Genomic DNA, 27,509 nt, shown 5'->3' on the forward strand with positions numbered 1-27,509 from the left:
AATGCTCTTATATTAAATTTTCCCTTTTCCCTTCTGATGAGCCTTTCTTGTTTTGTTTAATAATCAGGGACACCCAAAGAGAAAATTTACACCGTAGGCCTTTTCTAATTCTGTTTTTCAACATTGTTGAGGTCGTTTAAAGAAGTTTTTGCGAAAATCGACACACTTGGATCTTTTTTCAGTTTCTTTTGTTAATAATTAGAAAGAGTCGGCAAAGAGACGTAGGCTTTATTCCTAAAAAAATATTTCATTTAAAAGTTAATGCTAGCCAGCAAAAGCGCTCCACTGCGCATTAATAATGGCCAGTCGTTTTCCCATACATTTTGTTCTGTAAGCTGGACGCAGAGCTAAGAACTCTATGCCGAAAAATGGATATCAAAGTTTGGGGTTAGAAAATAAAAAGATGCACACAAAATTGCGTAGATTAATTTGAAATTCCAACATAATAATCCAGCAAATTGATTCTGATGTCTGCCAATGTATACACACAAAAAGCGTTCTCGTTTGACTTCTATAACAACTTTTGGATAAATTTGGTTGTTGTTCAACAAAACAATAAATTTTAAAGAAACAGCCAGCTAGGCAAACTATGGTAGTCTCGGGCCGCATGTCAGATTATTGTAAATAATTTCTAAGAATAATGTAAAAGTCACGCTTTCGCCTTTTGAAGGTAGAATAACTGACGAATCACATAGAAAATATAACTTGTTTTCTACGTGCTGTTTCACGGCTTGTTGAAAAATAATTGAGATGTAATGTATGTCCTGGAGATGAAGTAATATTCTTGCACAGTCAGCTTAAATATATTTTATTTTTTCTACAACACAGAAAAGGAAGTTTTCAAAATTAGCATATTGAGTACTGAGTGGAATAGACGTCATGAAGAATAACTGTTCCGTGACAAGGATTATCCGCAATGAAAAATGCAACACAGGAGAAAGCGAAACTTTGGTTTAAGTGTAACAAATGACAAACATGGTAATATACCAGAATAGCATTCTGTCAATCGCATACTTAAACTCGACTGACTAGCACAAACGCAAAGATAGGAGTGCATATCGGCTGCAGGCAATTGTACAGGTATAGGTGCTACTCTGCTAGTAAAGTAAATTCATTTTTCTGTGTGTCGTAAATATTCGAGTTAAAATCAAAGGTTAATCCTGTTATTAGAATGCGTCTTTGTTATTTGGAAGGGAAGATTTTAGCTGGTGGGGCTTCATTCCGTTTCTGACGTCTAATAGAACGGTATGTCCCGTAAGGTTAAATTGACTCCAAAAGGGATTCACGATCGAGGACATGTTTTATCTTAACAATAAATTTCACTTGTCAATGGAGAGGTATATTGGCGGTCTGTAAACTATTGTATACGTACTCAAAAGCTTGGCAAATTAATAAAATATGTTTCGATCTGCTAAGTGGCACTAGGGTAAATATTTATGTAGGCTCGTGTATTTCAACAGTTTAACCACTAGTGAGTCCATTTTGAGTGAGCCTGGCGCATTGTGTTTAAAGTCAACATTTGAGCTGATGAACTCTTATGCATATTTTTCTGTAGTCCTGCAGAAACTTCCACTTCCTATCGTGAACCATCGACGCTGTTACTGTTGAACTCTTTGCCAACATCGGCAAGCAAGCGGTTAGTAGAAGAGGCATTCATGTGATTTGCGGCTAGAAAATAATTTTGAGAAAAAATATTAATAACTGAGTAAGTAACTGTAATGAACATCGGAAAAGTTTTGGGTCAGTTTTCAGCCCTCTTTATTGCACAAAAGTATATAGTGAACTTCGCGACATTTTTTCCAATGAATAAAGGGGTGCTTTTGCATCTTTTTGTTCTTAATGTACTCGAGACCACCACCAAATGCGTGCTGTGTCCCTGGGAGATTAGTCCACTCAGTATTAAGACTGTAAGGTGTGTTCCGCCGTTCTTGGACTGTTTTGGCCTTCGATTGGGTTAAATATTTGGGCATTTTTGTCTTAAAGGAGTAGGGTTTCTAATGGGACCACGAGAACATACTTTCGTAAACGTATTTGCATATTACATTGGACTTTCATATTGAAACGAAAAATAGGGAAAAAAGTTACCCAAAACATCATAAAATAACGACAAAGCACGATTTGCTTCTTTAGATAAACCACTGGCAGATCTAAAATAAATGAGTGAGGTGAAGTGTTAATACCGGTACTGCGAACTATTTGCAGAATGAGAATTAAATAACAGCAACGGTTTAGTTTCTCTCTCTCTCTATAAATAACCAGTTGTAAACTCCTTCAAGACCTCCCACGATAAGGTTAATTTCTGATCATTTAGAACCGTTTAATCGGCACAGGAAATATTGGGTAATACATTAAATTAAAAGAGCGAAAACTATCATTGTCCAAAAACTTGACAGCATTGCAACGTCAGTGACAAGATGGCAGTTGTTCTATCGCTTTTCTTTCACGTGATGCCGGAAATCTCATGGGGACCTGTTGCGCGTGCTGACGTTCATATTATGGGTTTCTCATCCATTTAACGTTGTCCATGGATCACAAGGTTAAAAACAAAAACAAGTACAGAGGGACTATGTTCTGGCTTCACTTACAAGTATTAATTTATTCTTATTTCAACAGGAATGTTCACCATGAACAACATGGCCCAAGTTATAGAAGCCATCTCTATTGGCATTATTGTTGCCAACTATCTTCTAAGCACCCGTCGTGTTCTAAAGGCGATCGAGTTATACAAGGAATGTTTAATCATCATTGAAAACAAAACATCCATTAAAGAAGAAATGACGAAAAAATTTTACAGAACGATATATTTTAAAACGTTAGAGGCGTGCTGTCTAATCGATGATTACCAAAATGCAATAAAATACGGCAGAAAACTTCTCGTCGTGTATCAGAAAAGTGGTCAAAAAGATATGGAAAGCAAGCTGAGCTTAAAACTGGCTAAATTATATCAGCGTCAAAGTAAATACTTAGAAGCAAAAGAACTCTGCGAGAAAGCGTTAGCAATCAGTACAGAAATTGGCGATCGTGAAGTAGAAGCCTCGGCTTATGGAAATCTAGGAAACGTGTTTGATTTTGGGTTTTTTATCTCTTGGTGAATATGTCAAGGCTAAAGATTATCTTGAGACAGCACTTCAAATCACCAAGGCAATTGGTGACAGAGATGGAGAAGCCATTTCCTACGGGAACCTGGGAACGGTTTTCCAATCTCTCAGTGAATATGGCAACGCTAAAGAATATCTCGAGAAAGCACTTGCGATCAGAAAAGAAATTGGTGACAGAAAGGGAGAGGCAGCACATTACGGAAATCTTGGAAATGTGTATCATTCTCTTGGTGAATATGCCAAGGCTAAATTTTCTCTCGAAAAAGCACTTGCGATCAGTCAAGAGTTTGGCGAAAGACATGATGAAGCAGCAGTTTACGGAAACCTAGGAACTGTGTGTCAATCTCGTGGGGAATATGTCAAGGCAAAAGGTTATTTTGAAAAAGCACTTAAAATCAACAAAGCAGTTGGTAACAGTAGTGAGCAAGGTTCGTGTTACGTAAGTCTTGGAATTCTGGTGCATTCTTTTGGTGAACATCACAAAGCCAAGGACTATATGGAAGAAGCTCTAGTTTTAAAAAAGAAAACTGGTGATAAAAGAGGAGAAGCTTCTTGTTACGGAAACCTTGGAAATGTTTTCCTATCTCTTGGTGAATATTTCAAGGGCAAGGAATGTCTCGAGAAAGCACTTACCATCAGAAAAGAAATCGGTGACAGAAACGGAGAAGCAGCAGATTACGGAAATCTGGGAGCTTTGTTTCAATCTGCTGGAGAATATGACAACGCTAAAGAATATCTCGAGAAAGCACTTGCGATCAGGAAAGAAATTGGTGACAAAAAAGGAGAAGTATATGATCACGGAAACTTGGGAAGTGTGCTCCGCTCCCTTGGTGAATATATCAAAACTATAGATTATCACCAAAAAGCACTTGCAATCAGTCAAGAAATCGGTGACAGAAATGGTGAAGCTACATCTTACGGAAACCTAGGAACGGATTATCTACACCTTGGTGAACAGGTCAAGGCGAAGGAATATCTTGAGCATGCGATTACCATCAAAAAAGAAATTGGAGACAAAGACGAGGAAGCAAGATGTTACGGAAATTTAGGGAATTTGTTTCTTTCTCTTGGTAAATATGAGAAGGCTAAAGAATATCTTGAGAAAGCAATTGCGATCACAAAAGAAACCGGTTACAAAAAAGGAGAATCGTCATGTTACGAAAACCTTGAAAGCTTGTTTTTCTACATTGGTGATTTTGTAAAGGCTAAAGAATTTCACGAAAAAGCACTGACGATCAGTAAAGACGTTTTCGACAGTGAAGGAGAAGCCGTAGCTTACGGAAATTTAGGAAATGTGTTTCTTTCTCTTGGGGAATATTTCAAGGCCAAGGAATGCCTTGAGAATGCGCTCGAAATAAGCACAAGAATTGGAAACGCGGAAAAACAACTCGTCACTCTTTGCAGACTTGCATGGCTTAACTTGTTGGAAGGAAACATTAAAGAAGCGTTTCCATATCTTCTTTCAAGTATTCGCAAGTGTGAGAAATTGCGGGTTTTTCTTGGAGACAACGACCACTTCAAGATAAATTTTTCAGATCAGAATGCGTTTCCCTACTCGAAGCTTAGTGAAATGTTTTGTGTTTCTAGAAATCCTATCGAGGCTCTCTACGTTACGGAACTTGGAAGAGCTAGAGCTCTGGCAGATTTAATGTCAGCCCAGTACTCTTTGGAGAATCAAATTTCACCTGATCCTCAATCTTGGGTCGGTCTTGGGAGGATCGTCAAGAAGGAAAGCACGGGCATTTGTCTATACATTTCTTATTCTTCCCAAAGTATAACCTTGTGGGTTTTGAAAAGAAACGGTCTGATGCATTTTCGAAAATTAGGAATAAATGAAAACACTGTTCACCGTGGACTGGTTAAAAATTTGGAAGACTTTTTAGCTGAGAGTTTTAGACAGTTTGGAATTTTACCAAATGAATGTTGCGAAGATCGTTCTTTAAACGATAACAAACGGAAAACTACTGCATCTCAGGAAGATATCCCCGCATCTGTTCGAATTGCGGAGGAGCTAGAGGAGGAAAAGCAAGATGTGATCAAACCTAACCTTTCTTTGTGCTACAAAATGATCATCGCTCCCGTAGCTGACTTACTCGAAGAACCAGAGATCATCATTGTTCCTGATCGCTCCTTTTACAAAGTCCCATATGCAGCGTTACCAGATAACAGAGGAAAATGTCTATCCGAGACTTACAGGATCCGCATCGTTCCTTCTTTGACTATTCTCAAGCTCATTCAGGATAGTCCAGCGGATTATCACTGCCAGACTGGTGCACTGATAGTGGGAGATCCTGACGTTGGTTTGGTGCGCTACAAAGGAAAGAAAAAGAACATATTGAGATTACCCTGTGCAGGAAAGGAAGCCGCTATGATTGGACGTCTGCTGGGCGTTGAGCCTCTGCTAGGACAGCAAGCAACTAAGCAAGCAGTACTCGAGAGGATTAATTCAGTGAGTCTGATACATTTTGCCGCACATGGCAATCCCGAAAGAGGAGAAATTGCGCTTTCCCCTCTTCATTCCATTAAGAAAATTCCTGTGGAAAGAGATTACCTGTTAACAATGTCTGACGTTTTACAAGCACAATTACGAGCCAAACTTGTGGTACTTAGCTGTTGTCACAGTGGCCAAGGACAGATGAGAGTCGAGGGTGTTGTTGGAATCGCTCGAGCCTTTTTAGCATCCGGTGCTCGCTCAGTGTTGGTGGCACTGTGGGCTCTTGAAGACAGCGCAACAGAGCAAATGATGAAAAGTTTCTACCGTCACCTTGTTCGTGGGGAGAGTGCCAGTGAATCGCTTCACGAGGCGATGAAGTGGATGAGAGCTAACGGCTACAATCACGTAAGACAGTGGGCACCATTTATGCTGATTGGAGATAACGTGACTTTTGATTTTGTGAAATAAACTCAGTTAGCCGTTTAATTAATTTAGAAAAGAGAACATTCGAAAATTTTCTATAGTAATATTTTAATTATTACTGTTGTATCACAAACCCTTTTGGTTAATTCAGAGGAAACTCATCCCTTCTGCCCATAAAGGTGCTTTGTCGTGGATGTGGCGTCTTAAAAACTTTCAGCCAAAGATCTTACAATTTAGTTTTTATTGTTGTTTGAATCCGTGTCAATTTGCGTCAATCTTACCAACCTCGTTCTCTTATCATTTTATTGTCACTTTTTTGGCTATTTGGTACTTTTCTACCTTGGTGAATTTCATTTGATTTCAAGGTAATCAGTAGATATCGAGAAAGAAGTAACTGATCACTAAAAGAGAAATACAAAGCTGGCTTAATGAATGACAGCGTAGGTTTGTTACTGGATGAGTCTCATGTTGGGTTTAAAAATAAACTGCATTAAAGGGGCTATGTCACGCAATTTTAGGCAATTCGGCACTGACCAACTGGTCATAGAATTAACTGAAATATCACAATAACTCAAAAGAAACACAGAAAGGCCGAAAAGGGGCATGGATGGGCAAAATTCGAGAAGATTGAAACGGATTGCGTTCAGGTAAACTTGAAAAACGTCGGCCCGACTTTTTTTTAAGTTTATCTCAATTTGTGTGAAAGTGTCATTAACAATGCTCGAAAATCATCCTTGTTTGCTATGTGGCCGCGATTTTGGTGGAGACCGAAGGAATAGCTGCCACGCAGGCTAGAAAAGAGTGATGGCCTGGAGTTAAAGTGGCTGCTTGACCGCTCATAAGATTATTATATGGCGGACTTTCCGTTTCGTCATATTTGTTTATTTATCGCGTCAAACGATCACGGGGCAAATTAGGCTGCAAGCGATTACTAATTGTTTTTAATAAAGCGTGCTATTTGCTGTTTATCAATTATTAGTCGCCTTGAATAGAATCAGCGGAAAGTGTTTTGCTTCAATTCGAATGTACATACACAGGAACCACTATACATCCACGAATTCCTAATACAGTGTTTTTTTTCCGAATTCTGCATAAGGTAGTCCGTTTTAACATTTTGCAAATGGAAATTGTCAAGTTTCAATTGTATGGACTATTAACTATGCCAAAATAAAGTAATAAAAAGTGAAAATTTAATCCGATTGACTGCAGTTATGCAGCTAGCTTCATAGAGCGTGTGCGATAACAGGAACTTTCACCTTTCTTCCACCATGTCAACGTAGTATGACCAACATAGTTCAAGGTGTGAATTTAGGTATTATTTCAAACAACTCAAAGTGCAATTGTCATAAGAGTGGAGGTTCCCTTTAAATGTTCCCTTTTCCCCTTCTGACGAGTCTTTCTTGTTTTGTTAAAACTCAGGGACACCCAAAGAGAAAATCTACACAGTAAGCTTTTTCCAACATCGTTGAAGTCGTTTAAAGAGGTTTCTGCGAAAATCTACGCATTTGGATCTTTTTTCAGTTTCTTTTGTGAATAATTAGAAACAGTCGACACAGAGAGGTAGGCTTTATTCCTACAAAAATATTTCATAAAGTAAATGCTAGGCAGCAAAGGCGCTCCACTGCGCATTAATATTCAATGGGTATTCAAGGATGTAAAGTTACAATGCGGACTAGAGAAGCCACAAATAAAGCAATGATAATTTATCTTGCTGATACCTTCTCTAAAATGTCGCTGAATCTGACTTGTAAGCCAGAAGTAGAGATCAAACCTTTATTCAATAGTCTTTGTGTCTTTTTAAAGACTGTTTTATTTGATTAAATGGCAATAAAATCAAAAATGATAGCCTTTCTCGTGCTTGCTATAGCGAACCATTCATTTTGTTACAGGAACGTGACAGTTCTTATATAACAAAGATTTCACTTTTGACTATAAAAGGATCACTTGTTGTTTTACTACGGACGAACATTTTGACATGTTGGTATATCACATTGAGATCTGGCCATGGGTAGAGTATTCTAAAACAAAAAAAAAAACGACTTTATAGATCAACAATTCTGTGACACGGATTATGTGACGAAAAATGAAACACAAAGAAAAGTGAAACGTAAGTCTAAGCGCAACAATAACAAATATGGTATTAATACTAAAATAGCATTCTACAAATTGTGTACTTAAGCTCGACTGAATTACACATACTCAGTGGTAGGAGTGCTTACAGGCTCAAGGTATTGTACAATTATAGATAGCTATGCAAGAACAGTTAGATAGCCTCTTTTAACTTCCTTTTATGTTTTGTTACCAACTTATTATGTTTGGAAAGGATTCTAGTTAAAATCAAAAGTTAATCCCGTGATCACCAGGTCTAATAATTGAATGCATGTTTGTTATTTTTGAAGCGAGAACTACAGTTGCTGACGCGGATTGATTTGGATTTCATTGCGTTCTTCACTTTTTATACCACGGCAGTTTGGGTAAGCTTAAGTCGATCTATTCGGCAGATGATGCCTTTGTTTTTCTAAAAAAGCAGTCATATTTTAGCAAATATGACCACCAAGTTAAATCTCATCAATTTAAATCATTTTCGAAAATTGAGATGCTGTACAAAGTAAATGCGTTTCAAAAAGAACCTTATATAAAACAGTAGCAAGAGGGGATTGAAATTTTGTTGGTAAATCGCTGTTTGATTCTGTTTTTTTTTGGGCATTTTAGAGCGTTATGGTGTGGAGGTTAATACCATGTAGCCACAGCATTCTATGGCAACCCCTTAAATTGATGATTTTTTATCATCCAACAGACCGGCAAAGTTTCTGTTATAGATTGCAAACTCTGTTTCTGTTTGTCCTTTAAATCTTCGAGCAACAAGTGGGTGAGTACAACCTTGAATATTGAATACGGGTAGTCAGGATTTGACATATTATAGGTTAAACGGTTTGTCACTGACTCTTTTTCGTTTTTTTTTTTGTTACACGTACAACATTGATGTACTTAATTTGACAATAATATTTAAAACAAATGTCTTTGTGAGTAAGTGAGTGAATGGGTAGGTGAATTTCTGCGACTAAATTTCTAGAATAACAAGCCCTTCTAAATGTTTCAGTTTCGTAAAACAATAAATTAGAAATAAAGTTACATTGTGAATACGACACAGTCATTCTCCGTGACAATTTCCCTAATCAAAAGTAGGCACTACTGAAAGGATATATCCAATATACAGTAGAACTATGCGTAAATGACTACCCCGAATGTCAAGCCTATGAAGGTCGCATACGGGAGGCATATTTTAGCAAATACGAGAAGTCAGACCACAGCACAGGGTGGTTAACTTTTTAGGTCATGGTCGACGCTTAATTTCCATTCGTAAAACTCAAAACTTTTCATTCGAGAATACCTCTAGTACTTCGAAGAGATTTCTTTCCATCTAGATAAATTTCAAGTTTCGACCAATGGTCACTCCCGAACATCAGATATGAGAAATAAAATGGTTAAATGTAAGGAAAACTTTTTTTTAGAACACCACGCTTTTAAGGCGTTTCGTTTTCCAATTAGCGCCGGTAGTAGGGTCGGAACAAAGAAGTCGCTCACTGGAGATTGAAGCCAGTAAAAAAATTAAGCCATCAGACCTAAAAGTCAGAACACCGTCGGTTCCGGGACATGTTTGCTAACGAGAAGTGCCCACAGAGAGGTTCAGTGTAATTACAAATAGTCTGATGAACGTTGACTGAGTTACATCAACCAGAGGATAGTAGGTTAGTAGATAAACCCCTTAAGACATCAGGTATACTGGAGGATAATACCAGAGGGTGAAACATTATCCGAAAAATGACTCTTTAAAGTATAACGGCTAAGGCGATATTATGTCATGAAATGACATTAAATAAACAAAATGTTATCACAGAAGACATTACTAAAAGACTCTCAGCTCTTTTTATATGTTTTAATTTCTTCTCATTCTAAAATGTTTAGGAGAATATGAACAGCACAATCGAGGTTATACAAGCCATCTCTATTGGCCTTTTTGTCGCCAACTTCCTTCTCAAAACCTGTCGTGTGCTAAAGGCCATCGATTTATGCAAGGAATGCTTGATCTTTCTCAACAACAAAGCTGTGAAAACAGAAGAGCTAATACAGATCGCTTGCAAGGGGCTATACTGGACAATGTCTGAAGCCTACTGTCTAATCAAGGATTACTCAAGCGCAATAAAATACGGCAGGAAACTTCTAGTGATTGCCCACAAACGTGGTGATGAAGTTCATGAAAGTAGGGTAACCTTAAAACTGGCAGTAATGTACCAACAACAAGGTAAATATGAAGAAGCAATACAATTCTGTGAAAAAGCCCTAGAAATCAATGCAGGAATAGGTGACAGAGTCTTAGAAGCGTCATGTTATGGACACCTAGGAACTCTCTTTCAATCCCTGGCCGAATATGCCAAAGCAACAAAGTGTACGGAAAAAGCTCTTGCGATAATAAAAGAAATTGGCGATAGAAATAGGGAATCTTCATGCTATGGAAACCTTGGAAATGTGTTTTACTGTCTTAGCGAATATGGCAAGGCTAAAGAGTACATGGAGAAAGCAGCTGCGATCAAAAAGGACATCGGTGAGAAATATGGAGAAGCCTCGTCTTATGGAAACCTAGGAGTTGTGCACCTATGTCTTGGTGAATTTTTAAAGGCCAAAGAATATCACGAAAAAGCACTTGCAATCAGACAAGAAATTGGAGACAAACAAGGAGAAGGAGCAGATTACGGAAACCTTGGAAATGTGTTTCAATCCCTGGGTGAATATGTCAGTGCAAAAGAGTATTTCGAGAAAGCTCTTGCCATCAGAAAAGAAATTGACGACAGAGAGGGAGAAGGAGCAGATTACGGAAACTTGGGAACTGTCTTTCGATCGATTGGTGATTATGTCAAGGCCAAAGAATGTATCATGAAAGCGCTTGCGATCAGAAAAGAACTTTGTGACAAGAAAGGAGAAGCTGTAGATTACGGAAACCTAGCAACTGTGTGTCTATGTGTTGGCGAATACGACGAGGCTAAAGATCATCTTGAGAAAGCACTTAAGATTACTAAAGAAATCGGCGACAGAAATGGGGAAGCCTCATGTTATGGAACCCTTGGAATTTTGTTTTTATCTCTTTGCGAACATGTCAAGGCGAAAGATTATTTTGAGAAAGCACTTGCGCTCAGAAAAGAAATTGGTGACAGAGACGGGGAAGGAACAGAGAACGGAAACCTGGGAACAGTGTTTAAACATCTTGGTGAATATTTCAAGGCTAAAGAACATTTCGAGAAAGCACTTAAAATCAAACAAGAAACTGGCGCAAGAAATGGAGAAGCTGCAGCTTACGGGAACCTCGGTACAGTGTTTCAATTTCTTGGTGAATATGTAAAGGCTAAAGATTTCCAGGAAAAAGCACTTGCCATCAAAAAAGAAATTGGTGATAAAAGTGGAGTAGCTTCATCTTATGGAAACCTAGGAAGTATGTACTTATCTCTAGGTGAATGTTCTAAGGCAAAAGAATATCATGAGAAAGCACTTGCGATCACAAAAGTTATTGGAGACCGAGAGGGAGAAGGGTCAGCTTACGGAAATTTAGGAACTGTGTTTCAGTCCCTTGGTAAGTATGCAAAGGCTATAGACTATATCGAGAAAGCAATTGCCATCAAAAAAGAAATGAGTGACAGACAAGGACAAGCAGCATGTTACGGAAACCTAGGAACTGTGTTTATATCTATTGGTGACTACGACAAGGCTAAAGAATGTCACGAGAAAGCGCTTATGATCAGAAAAGAAATTTGCGACAGAAAAGGGCAGGCAGCAGATTATGAAAACCTTGGAATCGTTTTTGTCTATCTCGGCGAGTACGCCAACGCTCAAGAATATCTTGAGAAAGCACTTGCCATGTCTCAAGAGATTGGGGACGTTGAGAATCAATTCTTACTTCTTTGCACATTTGTATGGCTGAAAGTATTAGAAGGAAAAATTAAGGAAGCGTTTACGTATCTTCTTTCAAGCATGCACGATTTCGAAAATTTGCGGCATTTTATTGGAGACAACGACCAATTTAAGATATCTTTTTCGGAACAGCATGTTTTTCCCTTCTGGTTGCTCAGTGCAATGTTTCGCGGTGCCGGAGCTCCTCGCCAGGCCCTGTATGTTGCCGAACTTGGACGGGCCAGAGCTTTGGCAGACTTGATGTCAGCTCAGTACTCAGTGGAGAATCAAATATCAGCTGATCCTCAGTCCTGGGTTGGCATTGAAAGGATCATGACAAAGGAAAGCAACTGCAATTGTCTATACATCTATTATACTTCTCAAAGTATAGCTCTATGGATTTTAAAAGGAAACGGTGTTATGCATTTCCATGAAATGAAAATAAATGAAAACACTGTCTATCGCGGACTTGTTAGCAATCTGGATGACTTTTTAGATGAAAGCTTTAGACAGTTTGGACGTAATTTGCCAAAGGAACGTTGCGAAGATCGTTCTCTAAATGGTAACACACCGACACTTGCGACATGTCAGGAGGATGGTCAGGCATCATTCCGACTTGTGGAGGAAGAAGAAGACCAAAGCAAAAACCGTGTACCAAGCCTTTCATTGTGTTACAAAATGATCATCGCTCCGGTGGCTGACCTCCTTGAAGAACCCGAGATTGTTATTGTTCCTGACCGCTCCTTGTATAAAGTTCCATTTGCAGCGTTACCAGATGAGAGAGGAAAACATTTATCCGAGACTTTCAGAATCCGTATCGTTCCTTCTTTGACGACGCTCAAGCTCATTCAAGACAGTCCTGCAGACTATCACAGTCAGACTGGTGCCCTGATAGTGGGAGATCCTGATGTTGGTTTGGTGCGTTACAAAGGAAAGAAAAAGAACATATCTAGATTACCCTGTGCAGGAAATGAAGCAGCCATGATTGGACGACTGCTGGGCGTTCAACCTCTGTTAGGAGAGCAAGCAACTAAGCAGGAAGTACTTGACAGGATAAATTCAGTGAGTCTGATACATTTTGCCGCACATGGTGATGCTGAAAGAGGAGAAATCGCCCTTTCCCCTCCTCGCCCCATTAACAAAATTCCTGTCGAAGAAGAATACTTGTTAACAATGTCTGACATTTCGCGAGTTCAACTGCGTGCAAAACTTGTGGTACTTAGCTGTTGTCACAGTGGTAAAGGAGAGATTAAAGTCGAGGGAGTTGTTGGAATCGCTCGAGCCTTTTTAGCATCTGGTGCCCGCTCAGTGTTGGTGGCACTGTGGGCACTTGAAGACAGTGCAACAGAGCAAATGATGAAAAGTTTCTACAGACACCTTGTTCGTGGGGAGAGTGCCAGTGAATCTCTTCACGAGGCCATGAAATGGATGAGAGCTAACGGCTACAATCACATAAGACAGTGGGCACCATTTATGCTGATCGGGGATAACGTGACATTCAATTTTGAAAAATGAATTGGTAAGTTTTTTTTGGAAAAAAAATAACGCGCGTTTAACATTTTGTAGTTGTAATAAGTCAAGAAGTTACCTAGTAAGATTAACGTGATTGTTGTACTTTTATCTTTTAGGTGTTTATCAAGAACGACCAACTGACAATGGATCACTCATTTGGTGGTCACGACGAATGAGGATATTCACCCAAAAATGAGAGATCTTTCACTTTTTTCTTTTAAATTATATTGTACCAAGGCAGAATTATAGTCGATAGCTCGGGTATTGTAAGCTCTTTTCGAGTTAATTGCAAGAAACGTACTCCTCAGTAGCATTAAGAGGCTAAGCAACATGACGGGTTGCGCGTTTTGAATGAAAAAATCACTTTTATCTATTACAGTATAGGTTTGTTACCTAACGAATTTGTGGTCTTGGACCAATGTAAAAAGAAATTAAAATCAAAAGGATTACTGTTAAATATTATTACATAGCCGCGAGTTTTTTATTGGAAAATAGACCACTCGTAAAATTCATACGAAACTACATCCGGGACTGTGGTGGCGTATTTCCCAAGCTCAACGATTTAATTGATTATTTACTTGGTATCATGAGTATTAACAACATAAAAAAAGAATTAAAAAGCCTTTTTAAGGGCTATAGGTGTAAGCCTTTTTGAGGGCTATAGGTGCTCCAATAAGGTCGGATTCGTCTATTTACTCAGTAGGGTATAATTTAACGTGTCAAATTTAAGGTGATAGACAAGTAGATGTTTTGCCAACGAATAACAACATTTTCTTAAAAAAAGCTTATTAGTTTATTTTATTCTTATGTTCTTTGTAGTGTATTCACTTCTAGTTTTTTTATTACACAATAATTAAAAAAAACACTTTGTTACGGAAACTTTTGTCATGATTATTTGAATCATTCCGAGAAAGTAATAAAAACATTGAGAATAATGTCATCAACTTTGTGTTTATTTTCTGGAGGACATTATATGGACTGATGCATGGCCGTTCGAAAATAATTTATTATAACATCTTTGATCATTATTTTCACCACTAAATACCTCAGAATGCTCTAATATGAAATGTTGTCTTTTTGCCTTCCGATAAGTGCTACGTTTTGATTTTGACAGCTACATCTGTTACAATCAACGAGGAAATTTATACAGTAGATTTGGGGTATCGTTTTCTTGTGTGTATGTTTGTTTTCCAACATCGTTTATAGCTTGTAAAGTGATTTTTTTGCTCAACCCACCGCCAATGAAAAATTTGTATTTGTTCAGCTTCTTTTGTTGAACACTAAAAGTGGCAGGAATAATAAGAAATCGAGATCTTATAATTAGACGTTTTGGGCTGGGTTTTCGTTTCAAAAATCGAAGCTGCCCTTGTCTCAAAAATCCCTCAAAACATTTTTATTTGTCCGAAAACAAAAGATTTCAAATTTCTCAAATGGTGAAAAATTGCTTTAAAAAAATTCTGTTTTTCATAGTGGTAAAGGGGGGAGGGGGGGGGGGGGGGGGGAGTGGGATGGAAATTATCTTAATACTTCCGAGGGCAGTTATTCCTTATCCTTAAAATTACAAAAGCTGTTGTCCCTATATTTTGACTTTCATTATCCCTTATAACCCCTTGTACTAAAAAAGTAAGCCATCTTTCGCTGCGCATTCAAAACGTCTTGATATCGAAAGCTATTCTGTGGTTAGAAAATATAATAATTGTTTGTGTTTGAAGAGAAATTCCCTATTGATAATCATGCATGACGTAGATTAATCAGTTTGATTTCAATTTTCTAGATGTAATACATCAGATACGAGGGAGTGTTTCATTACATTTTCAAACACCAAGAAGAGAGTTGAGAATACGCGCGGCAGAGTGATTTTAAAGGACTTTGTATAGATTTATTGAGAAATTGCATAGATTTATTTGAAATTCGAATATAGTAACCGTACCCAGCGAATTCATTCTGATGTCTAAGAACAAATAGGCAAATAGGCTAGGCAAATTTTGTTTCTCTCTAATGTTGGATTACTGTAAATATTTTTTTAGAATAGTGTGAAAGTCACATTTCACGTTTTAATGGTGGAGAAAACGAAGAGTACCGTAGAAGATATAACCTTGTTTTGTACGTGTTGTTTCTCATTGAAAAATAATTCTGTTTACAACACAAGACGAAAAGAAAGTTTTTAAAATTAACATACTGAGTAAGTGAAATAGACGTCATGAAGAATAACAGTTCTGTGACATGTATTATCCGCAATGAAAAATGAAACACTGAAAAAAAGTGAAACTTTGGCCTTAATGTAACAATAACAAATATGGTAATATACCAAAATAGCATTCTGCCAATTGTGTACTTAAAATCGACTGAATTGCACAAACGCAAAGATAGGAGTGCTTATCGTTTGGAGGCAATTGTACAGGTATAGCTGCTACTCTCCTAGGAAAGTAAGATAACTTTTTCTGACTTACTTTCTATCTTGTTACTTGTCTTGTATATTCTAAAGATTCGAGTTGAAAACAAAAGCTATCCCGTGATTATAAAATGTAGTTATTGCATGTTTTTTTTTTATTTTGAAGGAACGAGTTCAGTTGCTGAGGTACACTGGTTTTTGGATTTCATCCCAAGTTTGACTTCTTTTGAGCACGGTAGGTACAGTAAGTGTAACATGAGGGTTTTATTTAAATCCTTAAATTGGGAAATTAGACCACAAAATAAAAGCTCGTCATTTGAAATGGTTTTTCAAAAATTAAGATGATCCAAGTAAAACTTAACGTGTACGTGCATTACAAACGTTGCCTGTAAAAGACACTTAAAAGAAGAAGATTTATTTATCCGTTAGGTTCTGTCCTGTTTTCGGGCGTTTAAGGGTGTAGTGGTGGAGGGGAAATGGGAGCTAAATCACCTTCTGAAATATTATTTATTTATTTTTGCTGATTTTTCTCTTATTCCTCTTATTCTGCAAACAAAGCTCCTGTTGTTGTAAACAGATGTTGTCAATATTGTATTCTTTCTAAACGCCGATAAGAAAACGTTAAATACAAGTTTGATTTGATTTTAACATAGATAATAATTCTAAAAATGCTATCTTTATATATGAGTGTGAAGTTGAATTGAAATATTGCCCGTAATGTTTTTCGGCGACTTAAATCGCTACTTGCGGGATTTTCCAATGAATTTTACCTTCCGACGGTTTCACTAAATAGTGTCCCCCATTAGTTTTCTTAAGCTAAATATCATTGACAGACACTTTGACAAAGTCCTTCATTCATTCACTTTCTGAAAACAGAGAAATTGGATGATTACAGTGAAACCTCGATTTAACGAAGTGCCAAGGGACTGGGGAAATTTGTTCGTTATATCGAGGGTTCGTTATATCGAAAACCTCGGTATAACAAATGTGCGGAAAAACAACCAAAACATTCGTTATATCGAGGTGTAGTTAAAATTGTTTTTCACGCTGGGACGTTTCACTACCCAGCATTTACTTATCTGAACGACTGTCAGAAATAGCATTTGTGCTTTAATGTCTAATATCCACAGGGGTACGGACATATGTCTTTGAAGTTGTTTTCCTGTTAGGATTAAAGTATTTTCATCCTTGTTGGTCTGTTCTACATCCATCTTTTGTCGCGTGTTAACTGAAATTCGTTATATCGGGGTACATTTTACGTTTGGGCTTCCGGATTGTGTTCGTCATAACGAGGATTTCGTTATATCGAGGTTCTGTTCCATACATTTTACTGTAACTTTGGCCGGGCTGAAGAATATCGTTCGTTATACCGAGGACTTCGTTATATAGAGGTTCGTTAAATCGAGGTTCCACTGTACGTCGTAAGTATAACTTAAAAATTGTCCCCGCGTGAGCGTGAGGGTTGCAATTGTAGAGGGAAGGTAGCAAAATAGCTAACAAAATGAAATACAATAAATAACTTCTTGCTATTAAGGCATAACAAAACGATGCTTCGATTCGTTTTCTTCTTATTTCAACAAGAAGTTCTTAACATGAAAAACATGGACGAAATAACAAAAGCTATCTACATCGGCATCACTGTGGCCAACTTCCTTCTTAACACCTGTCGTGTTCTAAAGGCCATCGAGTTTTGCAAGGAATGCTTGATCATCCTCAAAAACCATGTTGTAACAAAGGAAGGAAAAGCAATAGAAATATACAAACGGGTATACTTGACAATGTTTAAGGCATACAATTTGATCAATGATTACACGAGTGCAATAAAATACGGTAAAAAACTTCTCGTCATATACCAAAAAAGGGGTGAAAGAGCTATAGAAAGTAAGCTAAGTTTACAATTGGCAGGATTATACCAGATTCAAAGTAAATATGTAGAAGCAAAAGAACTGTGTGAGAAAGCACTGGCAATCAGCAAAGAAATTGGCTGCAGAGATGGACAAGCCTCGTCATACAGTTATCTTGGAACTGTGTCTCTATCTCAAGGGGAATATACCAAGGCTAAAGAATATATTCAGAAAGAACTTGCCATCAAAATAGAAATTGGGGACAAAAACCGACTGGCTACTGTAGTGTATTGAGCCAGCGGCTAGGAGTATGCGCACTTATGCGCATTCTGTACCATGTGCTTTCGAATAAAACCAAATACATGACAGTGGCGACGAGGATTAAGTCGTAAGAAAACGTCGAAATATGACTGCTATCGGGAAGATAGAGAGTTTTGATGAGACACAAGAGGAATGGGAAACTTATGCGGAACGTGTAGAACAGTTTTTCTTAGCAAACAACATCGATGAGGACCGCCAAGTGCCAACCTTGTTAAGCTTGATCGGGAGCAAAACATACACATTGTTGAGGGACCTTCTTTCACCGGATAAACCAGCCACGAAGAGCTTCCAAGAGATCGTCACAACCCTTCAGCAACACTTAAGCCCTAAACCATTGGAAATAGCAGAATGCTTTCGTTTTTACAAACGAAATCAGCGAGAAGGAGAAACCGTTTTGGCCTACGTAGCAGAACTGAAGAAACTAGCGACTCACTGCAACTTTGGCGCAAACCTTAACGAAGCTTTACGGGATAAGTTGGTCTGTGGCCTTCAAAATATGCAGATACAGAGGAGGTTGCTTTCAGAAGCAAAACTGAAATATTCCAAGGCTTTGGAGATAGCCGTAGCGATGGAAACTGCCGTTCGTGATGCTTCGGAATTGCACAGTGAGCTGCACGCAGAACCTCGAGTTGACAAAATCTCAGATAACAGCAAGCCACCGCCACCGCCACCGCCGCCGCCGCCGCCGCCGAACCCCACGCCTAAAGTTTGCTATCGATGCGGAGGAGACTCACACGCATCACATAATTGCAGATTCAAGGACCAGACATGTTATTATTGTGGAAAGGTGGGCCATATTTCCAGAGTTTGTAACTCGAGACGACAAGGTAAGCCAAAGCAACCACCCAAAACACCACTAAACACTCAAGTCCATACTGTTCAGTACAGTGAAAGTGATGAATTTGAAGATGTGTTAGGAAGCATGAAGATACACAATGTGAGCAAACCGAGCAGTGATGTAATCTGGGTAGATCTGAAAGTAGAAGGGAAACCGTTGAAAATGGAACTGGACACAGGCTCGGCTGTGTCGATCATTCCACATGATTTGTACATGGAAAAATTTAACGACAAACCTTTGCATAAAACTGAACTAATGTTGAAAACCTACACAGGGGAAAACATTGTTCCACTGGGAGTCCTTAAGGCAAATGTTGAGTACAAAGATCAGCAACCCTTACTTTTGGATCTGTATGTGGTTAAGAATAAGGGCCCTGTGTTGATGGGAAGGGATTGGCTCTACAAGATACGCCTGGATTGGTATGCTATTAAATCACTAAAAGCTTCACAAGCCCCACCAATTGCTAAAGAGCGTCTGCAGACCATGCTAGACAAATACTCTGATGTTTTTGAAGATAAACTTGGAACATTTAAATCAGCTAAGGCAAAGCTAACCCTCAAAGAAGATAGCCAAGCTCATTTCTGCAAAGCTCGTGCCGTGCCTTACGCCTTGAGGCCCAAGGTTGAAGAAGAACTGAGAAGACTTCAGAATGAAGGTATTCTCACAAAAGTTGAGTGGAGCGATTGGGCCACGCCCATTGTACCTGTCCCAAAGAAAGATGGGTCTGTCAGAATTTGTGGTGATTACAAAGGCACAGTAAACCCAGAACTACAAGCTGAGCAGTATCCTTTACCCCGCATTGAAGATATCTTTGCAAAGCTTAGTGGTGGGCAGAAATTCTCAAAGATTGACCTTCGTCAGGCATACCACCAACTAGAGATGGAAGAAGATTCCAAGAAATACCTCACCATCAACACACACATGGGTCTGTTCCAGTACAACAGACTGGTGTTTGGCATCACATCAGCACCTGCTATCTGGCAGCGCACCATTGATCAAGTGTTGGAAGGAACATCTGGCACAAGCTGTATCCTTGATGATATGATCATTACTGGCAAGGATGATGAAGAACACCTGGCTAACTTAGAAGAAGTTCTGCGACGGCTTCAGCTTCATGGGTTGAGAGCGAACAAGGCAAAATGTGAGTTCTTCAAAGAGAAGATAACCTATTGTGGACATGACATCGACAAAGATGGCCTACACAAGTCAGCAGAGAAAGTTGAAGCAGTATTGAGTGCACCACGTCCAAACGATGTAGCTGAAGTGAGATCTTTTCTCGGGCTAATCAATTACTACCACAGGTTCTTGCCTAACCTATCGACAGTAGTACATCCCCTGACACAACTTTTGGAGAAGAATCATCAGTGGAAATGGACAGAACAGTGCGAGATAGCATTCCACAAAGTGAAAGAAATGATCACTTCAGAGCAAGTTTTAACACATTATGATCCCAGCCTACCACTAAGGCTTGCTTGTGATGCATCCCCTGTCGGTATTGGAGCGGTGTTGTCCCACGTGATGAAGGACGGTACCGAGCGACCCATAGCTTTTGCTTCAAGGACACTCACCAAAACTGAGCAAAAGTATGCACAGATTGACAAAGAAGCCTTGTCAATAATCTGGGGGGTAAAGAAGTTCCATATGTATTTGTTTGGCCGCTCTTTCACATTGTACACAGATCATCAGCCCTTAACGTCAATCTTTCATCCGCGGAAAAGCATCCCTGTGGTCACTGCAGCTCGACTGCAACGTTATGCCTAGTTCCTGGCGGGCTATGATTACACCATTGAATACAAGAACACTAAAGTTCACAGTAATGCCGATGCTCTTTCCCGCCTACCACTCGTAAATGAATCCAGGGATGAGGAAGTTGTTGATCCAGTGGGTGTATTTAATTTGATGCAGTTTGATCCACTGCCAGTCACAGTGGATAACGTTAGGCGAGAAACACAGCGAGATCCTGTTTTGGCTCAAGTGTATGAGATGACCAGTAAAGGTTGGCCACACAACCCTGATCCTGCACTCAACCCCTATTTTGTTCGCAAAGATGAGATCACATTACAATCAGGCTGTCTGATGTGGGGGATAAGAGTCGTAGTACCTCCAAAGTTGCGCCCTCAAGTTCTCGAGGAACTTCATCAGGGACATATGGGGGTCGTGAAGATGAAGGCCCTAGCCCGAAGTTACATCTGGTGGCCTGGAATCGACAAGGAAATTGAACTGACTGTTAAGTCCTGCTCAGGTTGCCAACTAACACAGAGAGAGCCCAGTACAGTACCGGTACACCCATGGGAGTGGCCTTCGTCCCCCTGGCAACGAATTCACATTGATTTTGCAGGTCCGTTCCTCAAAAGCATGTTCTTGGTGGTAGTGGATGCACATTCAAGATGGCTAGAGATAGAGAGAATGACTAGTACAACCTCAGAGAAGACCATTGAAGTCCTTCAGAAGTTATTTGCCAGATATGGAATACCAGCCCAGTTGGTAAGCGATAACGGGTCGCAATTTACATCAGAAGAGTTTCAGCAATTCCTTAAGAGAAACGGAATCAAACACATCACTTCAGCACCTTACCACCCTGCCACCAACGGGCTGGCGGAACGAGGTGTGGGGAGCTTCAAAAGTGCGATGAAGAGCGAAACTGAAGTGAAATCCTTGAACCTTAAGTTGGCAAGATTTTTGCTGGCTTATCGGAACACTCCCCACTCAACCACTGGAGAGCCACCATCCCAATTGTTCTTAGGAAGGAGATTACGCACTCGACTGGACCTGTTAAAACCAGATCTCAGCGTCCAGATAAACAACCGTCAGATAGACCAGTCTGTCGCCAAGGGTGGTTCTGTAACGCGGTATTTTTCCATTGGCCAGAGAGTAATAGCACGAAATTACAATGGAAAATCGAAGTGGGTGCCAGGTATTGTGCGTGCACAACTAGGACCCCTGTCTTATGAAGTGGAGATTGGGCCTAACTTAGTTTGGCGTCGACACACAGACCAAATCAAAGATTCCAATGTTCCTGTTGCAGACAACCATACACCAGTTATCCAGCCGTTGCTTTTCCCACCCCCAGTAGAGCACCATGGTGACCAAGTAGCTGAGCCTCTTGAGCAGACAGAAACCATCCCACGGGAGACAGGTTTTCAGCCATCCAATCCAGCGGCTAAACCTTCAGTTAGCAGCCCGCGGAGCCAGATTGAACATGTTCCTGCTAGAAGATACCCTACCAGGGAGAGGAAGCCCCCAGCCCGACTGGACCTTTGAACATTGAACTGCCCATTTCTAGGGCTTTGACTTTATTTGTAGAATAGCATGTTGTGTTGGACTTTTTTTTTCTCCCGGAAACTTTTGGGGTACGAGACTGGCTTAAGGGGGAGGAGTTGTAGTGTATTGAGCCAGCGGCTAGGAGTATGCGCACTTATGCGCATTCTGTACCATGTGCTTTCGAATAAAACCAAATACATGACAGGCTAAAGAATATATTCAGAAAGAACTTGCCATCAAAATAGAAATTGGGGACAAAAACCGACTGGCTACACCTTACGGAAACCTAGGAGCTGCACTCACCATCAGAAAAGAAATTGGTGACAAAAAAGGAGAATCAATGGATTACGGAAGTCTAGGAAATTTTTATCACTCACTTGGTGAATATGTCAAGGCTAAAGATTATCTCGTAAAAGCACTTGCAATCAATCAAGAAATTGGCGACAGAAATAGCGAAGCCGCATCTTATGGAAACATAGGAAATGTGTTTCAGTCTCTTGGTGATTATGTCAAGGCTAAAGAATATTTTGAGAAAGCACTTGCAATCAGCAAAGAAATTGGAGATCGAAGAGGAGAGGCATCAGATTGCGGAAATTTAGGGGCTGTGTTTGAATGCCTTGGTAAATATGCGAAGGCTAAAGAGTATCTCGAGGATGCACTTAAGATCAGAAAACAAATTGGTGACAGAAAAGGAGAAGCAGCAGACTACGGAAACCTTGGAACTTTGCTTTGCTCTATTGGTGAATATGTCAAGGCAAAAGAATATTACGATAAAGCAATTGCGATAAGAAAGGAAATTTGTCATCCCGAGGCAGAGGCTGCAGATTATGGAAACCTTGGAACTGTGCTTCTTTATCTCGGTGAATATGTACAGGCTAAGGAATATCTCCAGAAAGCACTTGCAAAAAGTAAAGAAATTGGTGACGTAAAAAAACAGTTTTTATCCCTTTGCAAGCTTGCTTGGCTGAAATTTTTGCTAGGAGAGATTCAGGAAGCGACTTCGTATCTCCTTTTAAGCATTGATAAATTCGAGAAAGTACGGTATTTTCTTGCAGACAACGATCAGTTCAAGATATCGCTTTCAGATGAGTACTTCTCCTCCTACTGGATGTTCAGTTCAATATTCTGTGCTGCCGGAAATACTACTGAGGCTCTCTATGTTTCAGAGCTTGGACGGGCTAGAGCTTTGGCAGAATTAATGTCAGCTCAGTACTCTGTGGAAAATCAAATGTCAGCTAATCCTCAATCCTGGGTTGGTCTTGAAGGCATCGTGAAGAAGGAAAGTAACTGCGCTTGTCTATACATCTCTTATTCTTCTCAAAGAGTACTTTTGTGGGTTTTAAAAAGAAGCGGTGTCACGCATTTCCGAGAAATAAAGACAAATGATAACACTCTTCACCGCGGACTGGTTGGAAATTTGGATGACTTTTTCGCTGAAAGCTTCAGACGATTTGGTATTTTAACAAAGAGTTGCGAAGATCGATCTTTAAATGATACCTCAACGACGTCTAACGTATTTCAGGATGGTAGCCTTGCACCTTTCCGACTAGTGGAGGAGGAGGAAGAGGAAAAAGAAAGTCATAATCCCAAAACCAGCCTTTTCTTGAGTTACAAAATGATCATCGCTCCTGTGGCAGACTTGCTTGAAGAACCCGAGATTATTATTGTTCCTGATCGCTCACTGTACAAAGTTCCATTTGCAGCGTTACCGGATAGAAGTGGAGAATTTTTATCGGAGACGTTCAGGATCCGCATCGTTCCTTCTTTGACAACTCTCAAGGTTATTCAGGACAGTCCATCGGACTATCACAGTCAGACTGGTGCACTGATAGTGGGAGATCCTGACGTTGGTTTGGTGCGTTACAAAGGAAAGAAAAAGAACATATCTAGATTACCCTGTGCAGGGAATGAAGCAGCCATGATTGGACGACTACTGGGCGTTGAGCCTCTGTTAGGACAGCAAGCAACTAAGCAGGCGGTACTTGAGAGGATGAATTCAGTGAGCCTGATACATTTTGCTGCACATGGTGATGCTGAAAGAGGAGAGATCGCCCTTTCCCCTCCTCGCCCCATTAACAAAATTCCTGTCGAAGAAGAATACTTGTTAACAATGTCTGACATTTCGCGAGTTCAACTGCGTGCCAAACTTGTGGTACTCAGCTGTTGTCACAGTGGTAAAGGAGAGATTAAAGTCGAGGGAGTTGTTGGAATCGCTCGAGCCTTTTTAGCATCCGGTGCCCGCTCAGTGTTGGTGGCACTGTGGGCACTTGAAGACAGTGCAACAGAGCAAATGATGAAAAGTTTCTACAATCACCTTGTTCGTGGGGAAAGTGCTAGTGAATCTCTTCACGAGGCCATGAAGTGGATGAGAGCTAATGGCTACAATCACGTAAGACAGTGGGCACCATTTATGCTGATCGGGGATAACGTGACATTTAATTTTGGAAAATGAATCGGTAAGTTTGATTTGGAAAAAGGAGTATAAATACTCTAAAAATTAGGTCTGGAAGTGAACTTTATCTGTATCATTGGCTTTAAAAGAAAATAACAACAACAACAACAACAACAACCATTTTATTTTGCCAGAAGAACCACAAAAGTATAAAAAAATTAGCATAAAAAATTAACATAAATAGGCAAAAAAAATCTGCTCAAAATAGTGAAAACTAAACGAGCTAAAATCATCGCAGTAAAGTGATACTAACTCACTGGTTGCTATACGATTGTCAATGGAGCACAAGTTTGCGAAGTTGTGACAAGGGTCATGTTGGTCATGTGGCAAAAAGTGGAAAACCCTGAGAGACCATTTATTATCGTTTTCTTTTATATTGTAACATAACAAATCAGAATTATATTTGGTGTTTGTCTCCTAGAGTGAACTATTTACATTTCAGTTTTACTTTAATTTCAAGGTTGCACAGTGCAAGAAATGTCACGATGAAGTCCTCTGAGATCGGCGATAAACCAGTCGTCAGACTGGTATGTCTCACTTAACTTCAGTTAATTTACTATCGAAGGATAAAAGTTGCGAGGAAACAAAAGTTTAGGGTGTGTGATTACAAAGACTTGGTCAGCAGTAAAATGTACTAGACAAAATTATTTAAATAATATTACCAAGCACAACAGTTTATTTAACAACTAATCCATTTGTTAATTGAATTGGAAGTTGGAGAGTTCACTTTAATTTGAATGCATGGCATTCATTTCTATTATTTATTGAATATCCTTGCACTGAATTCAGGTTTTGTCTTTTTACCAGGAAATGTCGAACTTTTAATTATTATGATCATTATTTGTGTGACAATTAAGTGTTACAAAATAAAATTGAGCAATGAAATCAACGTTGTGTTCATGTATGTAAATGCCGGATGGAGTACAGTATAGACTGTACTATGGATGAGTTTACCTTGGTGTAATAACCTGTGATATTTTTCTTTGTTTTGGAGCTATTGTTTTTCTGCTTTACATTGTTTCAAGGTTCTTTGTTGTATGTCTTGTTTGTTCTTTGTTTTACGTCACTGGTGAGTATCACAGGTTCTTTCACCGCCGATGAGCCCTATGGATTGGCAGTAAAAGCATTTAACCCTGAAAACTTCAAAATTTTTTCACGTTACATTTTCCCTTTTCCTCTTCCGACAAGCACTACTTGTTTATTTTAACTAAAGGTGGATTTTCACTGACGGGTAATTTTTTACCTACGTTTAGGTGCGTGAAAAAATTTAGAGACAATGTATGAACGACTTGCGTACACGTTTACGCAAGTCATTCATACATTGTCTCTAAATTTTTTCACGCACGTAAAAAATTACGCGTCAGTGGCTATCCAGCATAAGTCAGGACACCCAACGTAAAGAGGGAAATTATAGAGTAAATTTGAAATGCTGTTTTTTGTTTTCCAACATTATTTAGGCATTTGAGGCATGGGGTGGTGGGACGCGAAAAGAAGAAATACCAGAAAGACTTAATGAGCTGTCGTGATAACAGAATGGCCTTAAAATACTTAAATATTGGTTCTATACTATTGAGACACGTGATGAATTGCCATAGACTGCACGCAGTATATATATGTTAGGTAATCAGAGTTCTAAGTAATCACAATAAAAATATAACTAATACCAAATAAAATCGTTGCCCCTCTTTGATTGTGAGCAATTTATTACAATATACCATGATGGAACATCCCAAGCTGATACCATTTTCTAAAGGCGGTTAAATTTTATCATTCCATTTAATTTCACATCTTCACTGTGCATTCGAAACAATTCGGTCGAAATCGAAAGATACACTGCTAATAATTGTAGCGTCATTGTTGTTTTGTAGGGAAGATCCCTGTTGCCGAAAGTAGCTGATGAATTTGTTTACACTGCATTTAAAGTAAATTTCCACTATAAAAAGACATTAAGGGACTGGTCAATAAGTATCAGGGGGGGGGGGGGCGGGGGTGGGCCGGAGCAATTGGAAAAGTGGTGACTCGAAAATTTGTGACCCACCCCTTCCGTCTGGCTCAAAACTGACTAACCCACCCCTGACAGGGGGTTGAAAATTACATGACCCACCCCCTTTGCTAAAAAAAAATCAAGGGACCTATCATTTCTTTATCATCTGTTAGTGGTTGGAGATTTTTTATTTGACTTCAGCTTTTTAAGTGAAATTCCCTACATAGACATTTTCCCTGATGGACACTGCTGTTCCATGTACGTATTTTTCCATTTCTTGACACACCAAAGAAGGATGAATTTATCACTTCTCATACTAGCCTTTTGTAAGTTTTCCACATATTTGTGTGTTAAGTCCATGGGGAAATTTAGACACAAACATATGCAAAAAACTGAATCAGTATATGATATTAATTCATAATCAATTATTGAAGAGTTCATATTTTTATACAGAAATTAATAACATAAAATACAACCACTGTCCATCATTCATATTTGCAAATTGTTTGAGAAAAGAGTTTACTGGTATTAAAAGGCCTAAAGCCCAGCGTGAATCTACGCAGGTTAAAGAGAGTCAGGTAAAACTGATTTTATGATTACAAGCCATCTAGGGGGGTCAGGGGGCATGCTCCCCCGAGAAATTTTTATATTTGGGCCTTTTGAAATCGCTAGAAATTCATTTAAACCTGCTTACATGGAGAAATTTATCAATTTTATATACTGATAACTTTTCTTGGAACTATAACAGTTAAAAGTTAGTGAATAAATAAGATGACCCACCCCCTACGTGTAGATCAAAATTACATAACCCACCCCTTTTCGAGGGCTCAAAAACTGATGACCCACCCCTTTTCTGCTCCGGCCCACCCCCCCCCCCCCCTGTACTTATTGACCAGTCCCTAAGAAAGAGCTTGAAGTTCACTAAAATTTGTTTACAAGGTATACAAGGAGCCCTCCTGGGTATACTCAGAAATCGCGAAATCTTTTCACCTCGAAAGCGAAAACGTACA

The 27,509-nt window shown here is 39.2% G+C and overlaps 3 protein-coding genes, 1 long non-coding RNA gene and 1 pseudogene across 5 annotated transcripts; all 5 read left to right on the plus strand.

Annotated features, from left to right (window-relative positions):
• The first annotated feature begins 833 nt into the window (after positions 1-833).
• LOC144654288 (uncharacterized) lies at positions 834-6,000 on the plus strand (annotated as a pseudogene). Its single transcript, XR_013570891.1, has 3 exons — positions 834-1,080; positions 1,556-1,636; positions 2,614-6,000. The product of XR_013570891.1 is annotated as an uncharacterized LOC144654288 (transcript).
• Positions 6,001-7,223: 1,223 nt separating this feature from the next.
• LOC144644737 (uncharacterized) lies at positions 7,224-8,869 on the plus strand. The gene is made up of 4 exons (XR_013569186.1): positions 7,224-7,234; positions 8,135-8,183; positions 8,355-8,429; positions 8,753-8,869. It is a non-coding gene; the product is annotated as an uncharacterized LOC144644737 (long non-coding RNA).
• Positions 8,870-9,927: 1,058 nt separating this feature from the next.
• Positions 9,928-13,952, plus strand: LOC144648333 (tetratricopeptide repeat protein 28-like). The gene is made up of 4 exons (XM_078507929.1): positions 9,928-10,752; positions 10,993-11,440; positions 11,783-13,414; positions 13,524-13,952. Exons 1-3 carry the CDS (start codon positions 9,928-9,930, stop codon positions 13,408-13,410), a joined length of 2,901 nt encoding a protein of 966 aa, XP_078364055.1. The 3' UTR covers positions 13,411-13,414; positions 13,524-13,952.
• A 1,833-nt stretch (positions 13,953-15,785) lies between these two features.
• LOC144655110 (uncharacterized) lies at positions 15,786-18,273 on the plus strand. Its single transcript, XM_078515328.1, has 3 exons — positions 15,786-15,833; positions 15,966-16,034; positions 17,381-18,273. Exon 3 carries the CDS (start codon positions 17,392-17,394, stop codon positions 17,935-17,937), a length of 546 nt encoding a protein of 181 aa, XP_078371454.1. The 5' UTR covers positions 15,786-15,833; positions 15,966-16,034; positions 17,381-17,391; the 3' UTR covers positions 17,938-18,273.
• A 4,106-nt stretch (positions 18,274-22,379) lies between these two features.
• LOC144654432 (tetratricopeptide repeat protein 28-like) lies at positions 22,380-25,345 on the plus strand. Its single transcript, XM_078514587.1, has 2 exons — positions 22,380-24,519; positions 24,976-25,345. Exon 1 carries the CDS (start codon positions 22,404-22,406, stop codon positions 24,513-24,515), a length of 2,112 nt encoding a protein of 703 aa, XP_078370713.1. The 5' UTR covers positions 22,380-22,403; the 3' UTR covers positions 24,516-24,519; positions 24,976-25,345.
• Positions 25,346-27,509: the final 2,164 nt, after the last annotated feature.

Source organism: Oculina patagonica, chromosome 1 (genome assembly GCF_052425735.1).
Source record: "Oculina patagonica isolate OP01 chromosome 1, crgOcupat, whole genome shotgun sequence".
NCBI lineage: Eukaryota > Metazoa > Cnidaria > Anthozoa > Scleractinia > Oculinidae > Oculina > Oculina patagonica.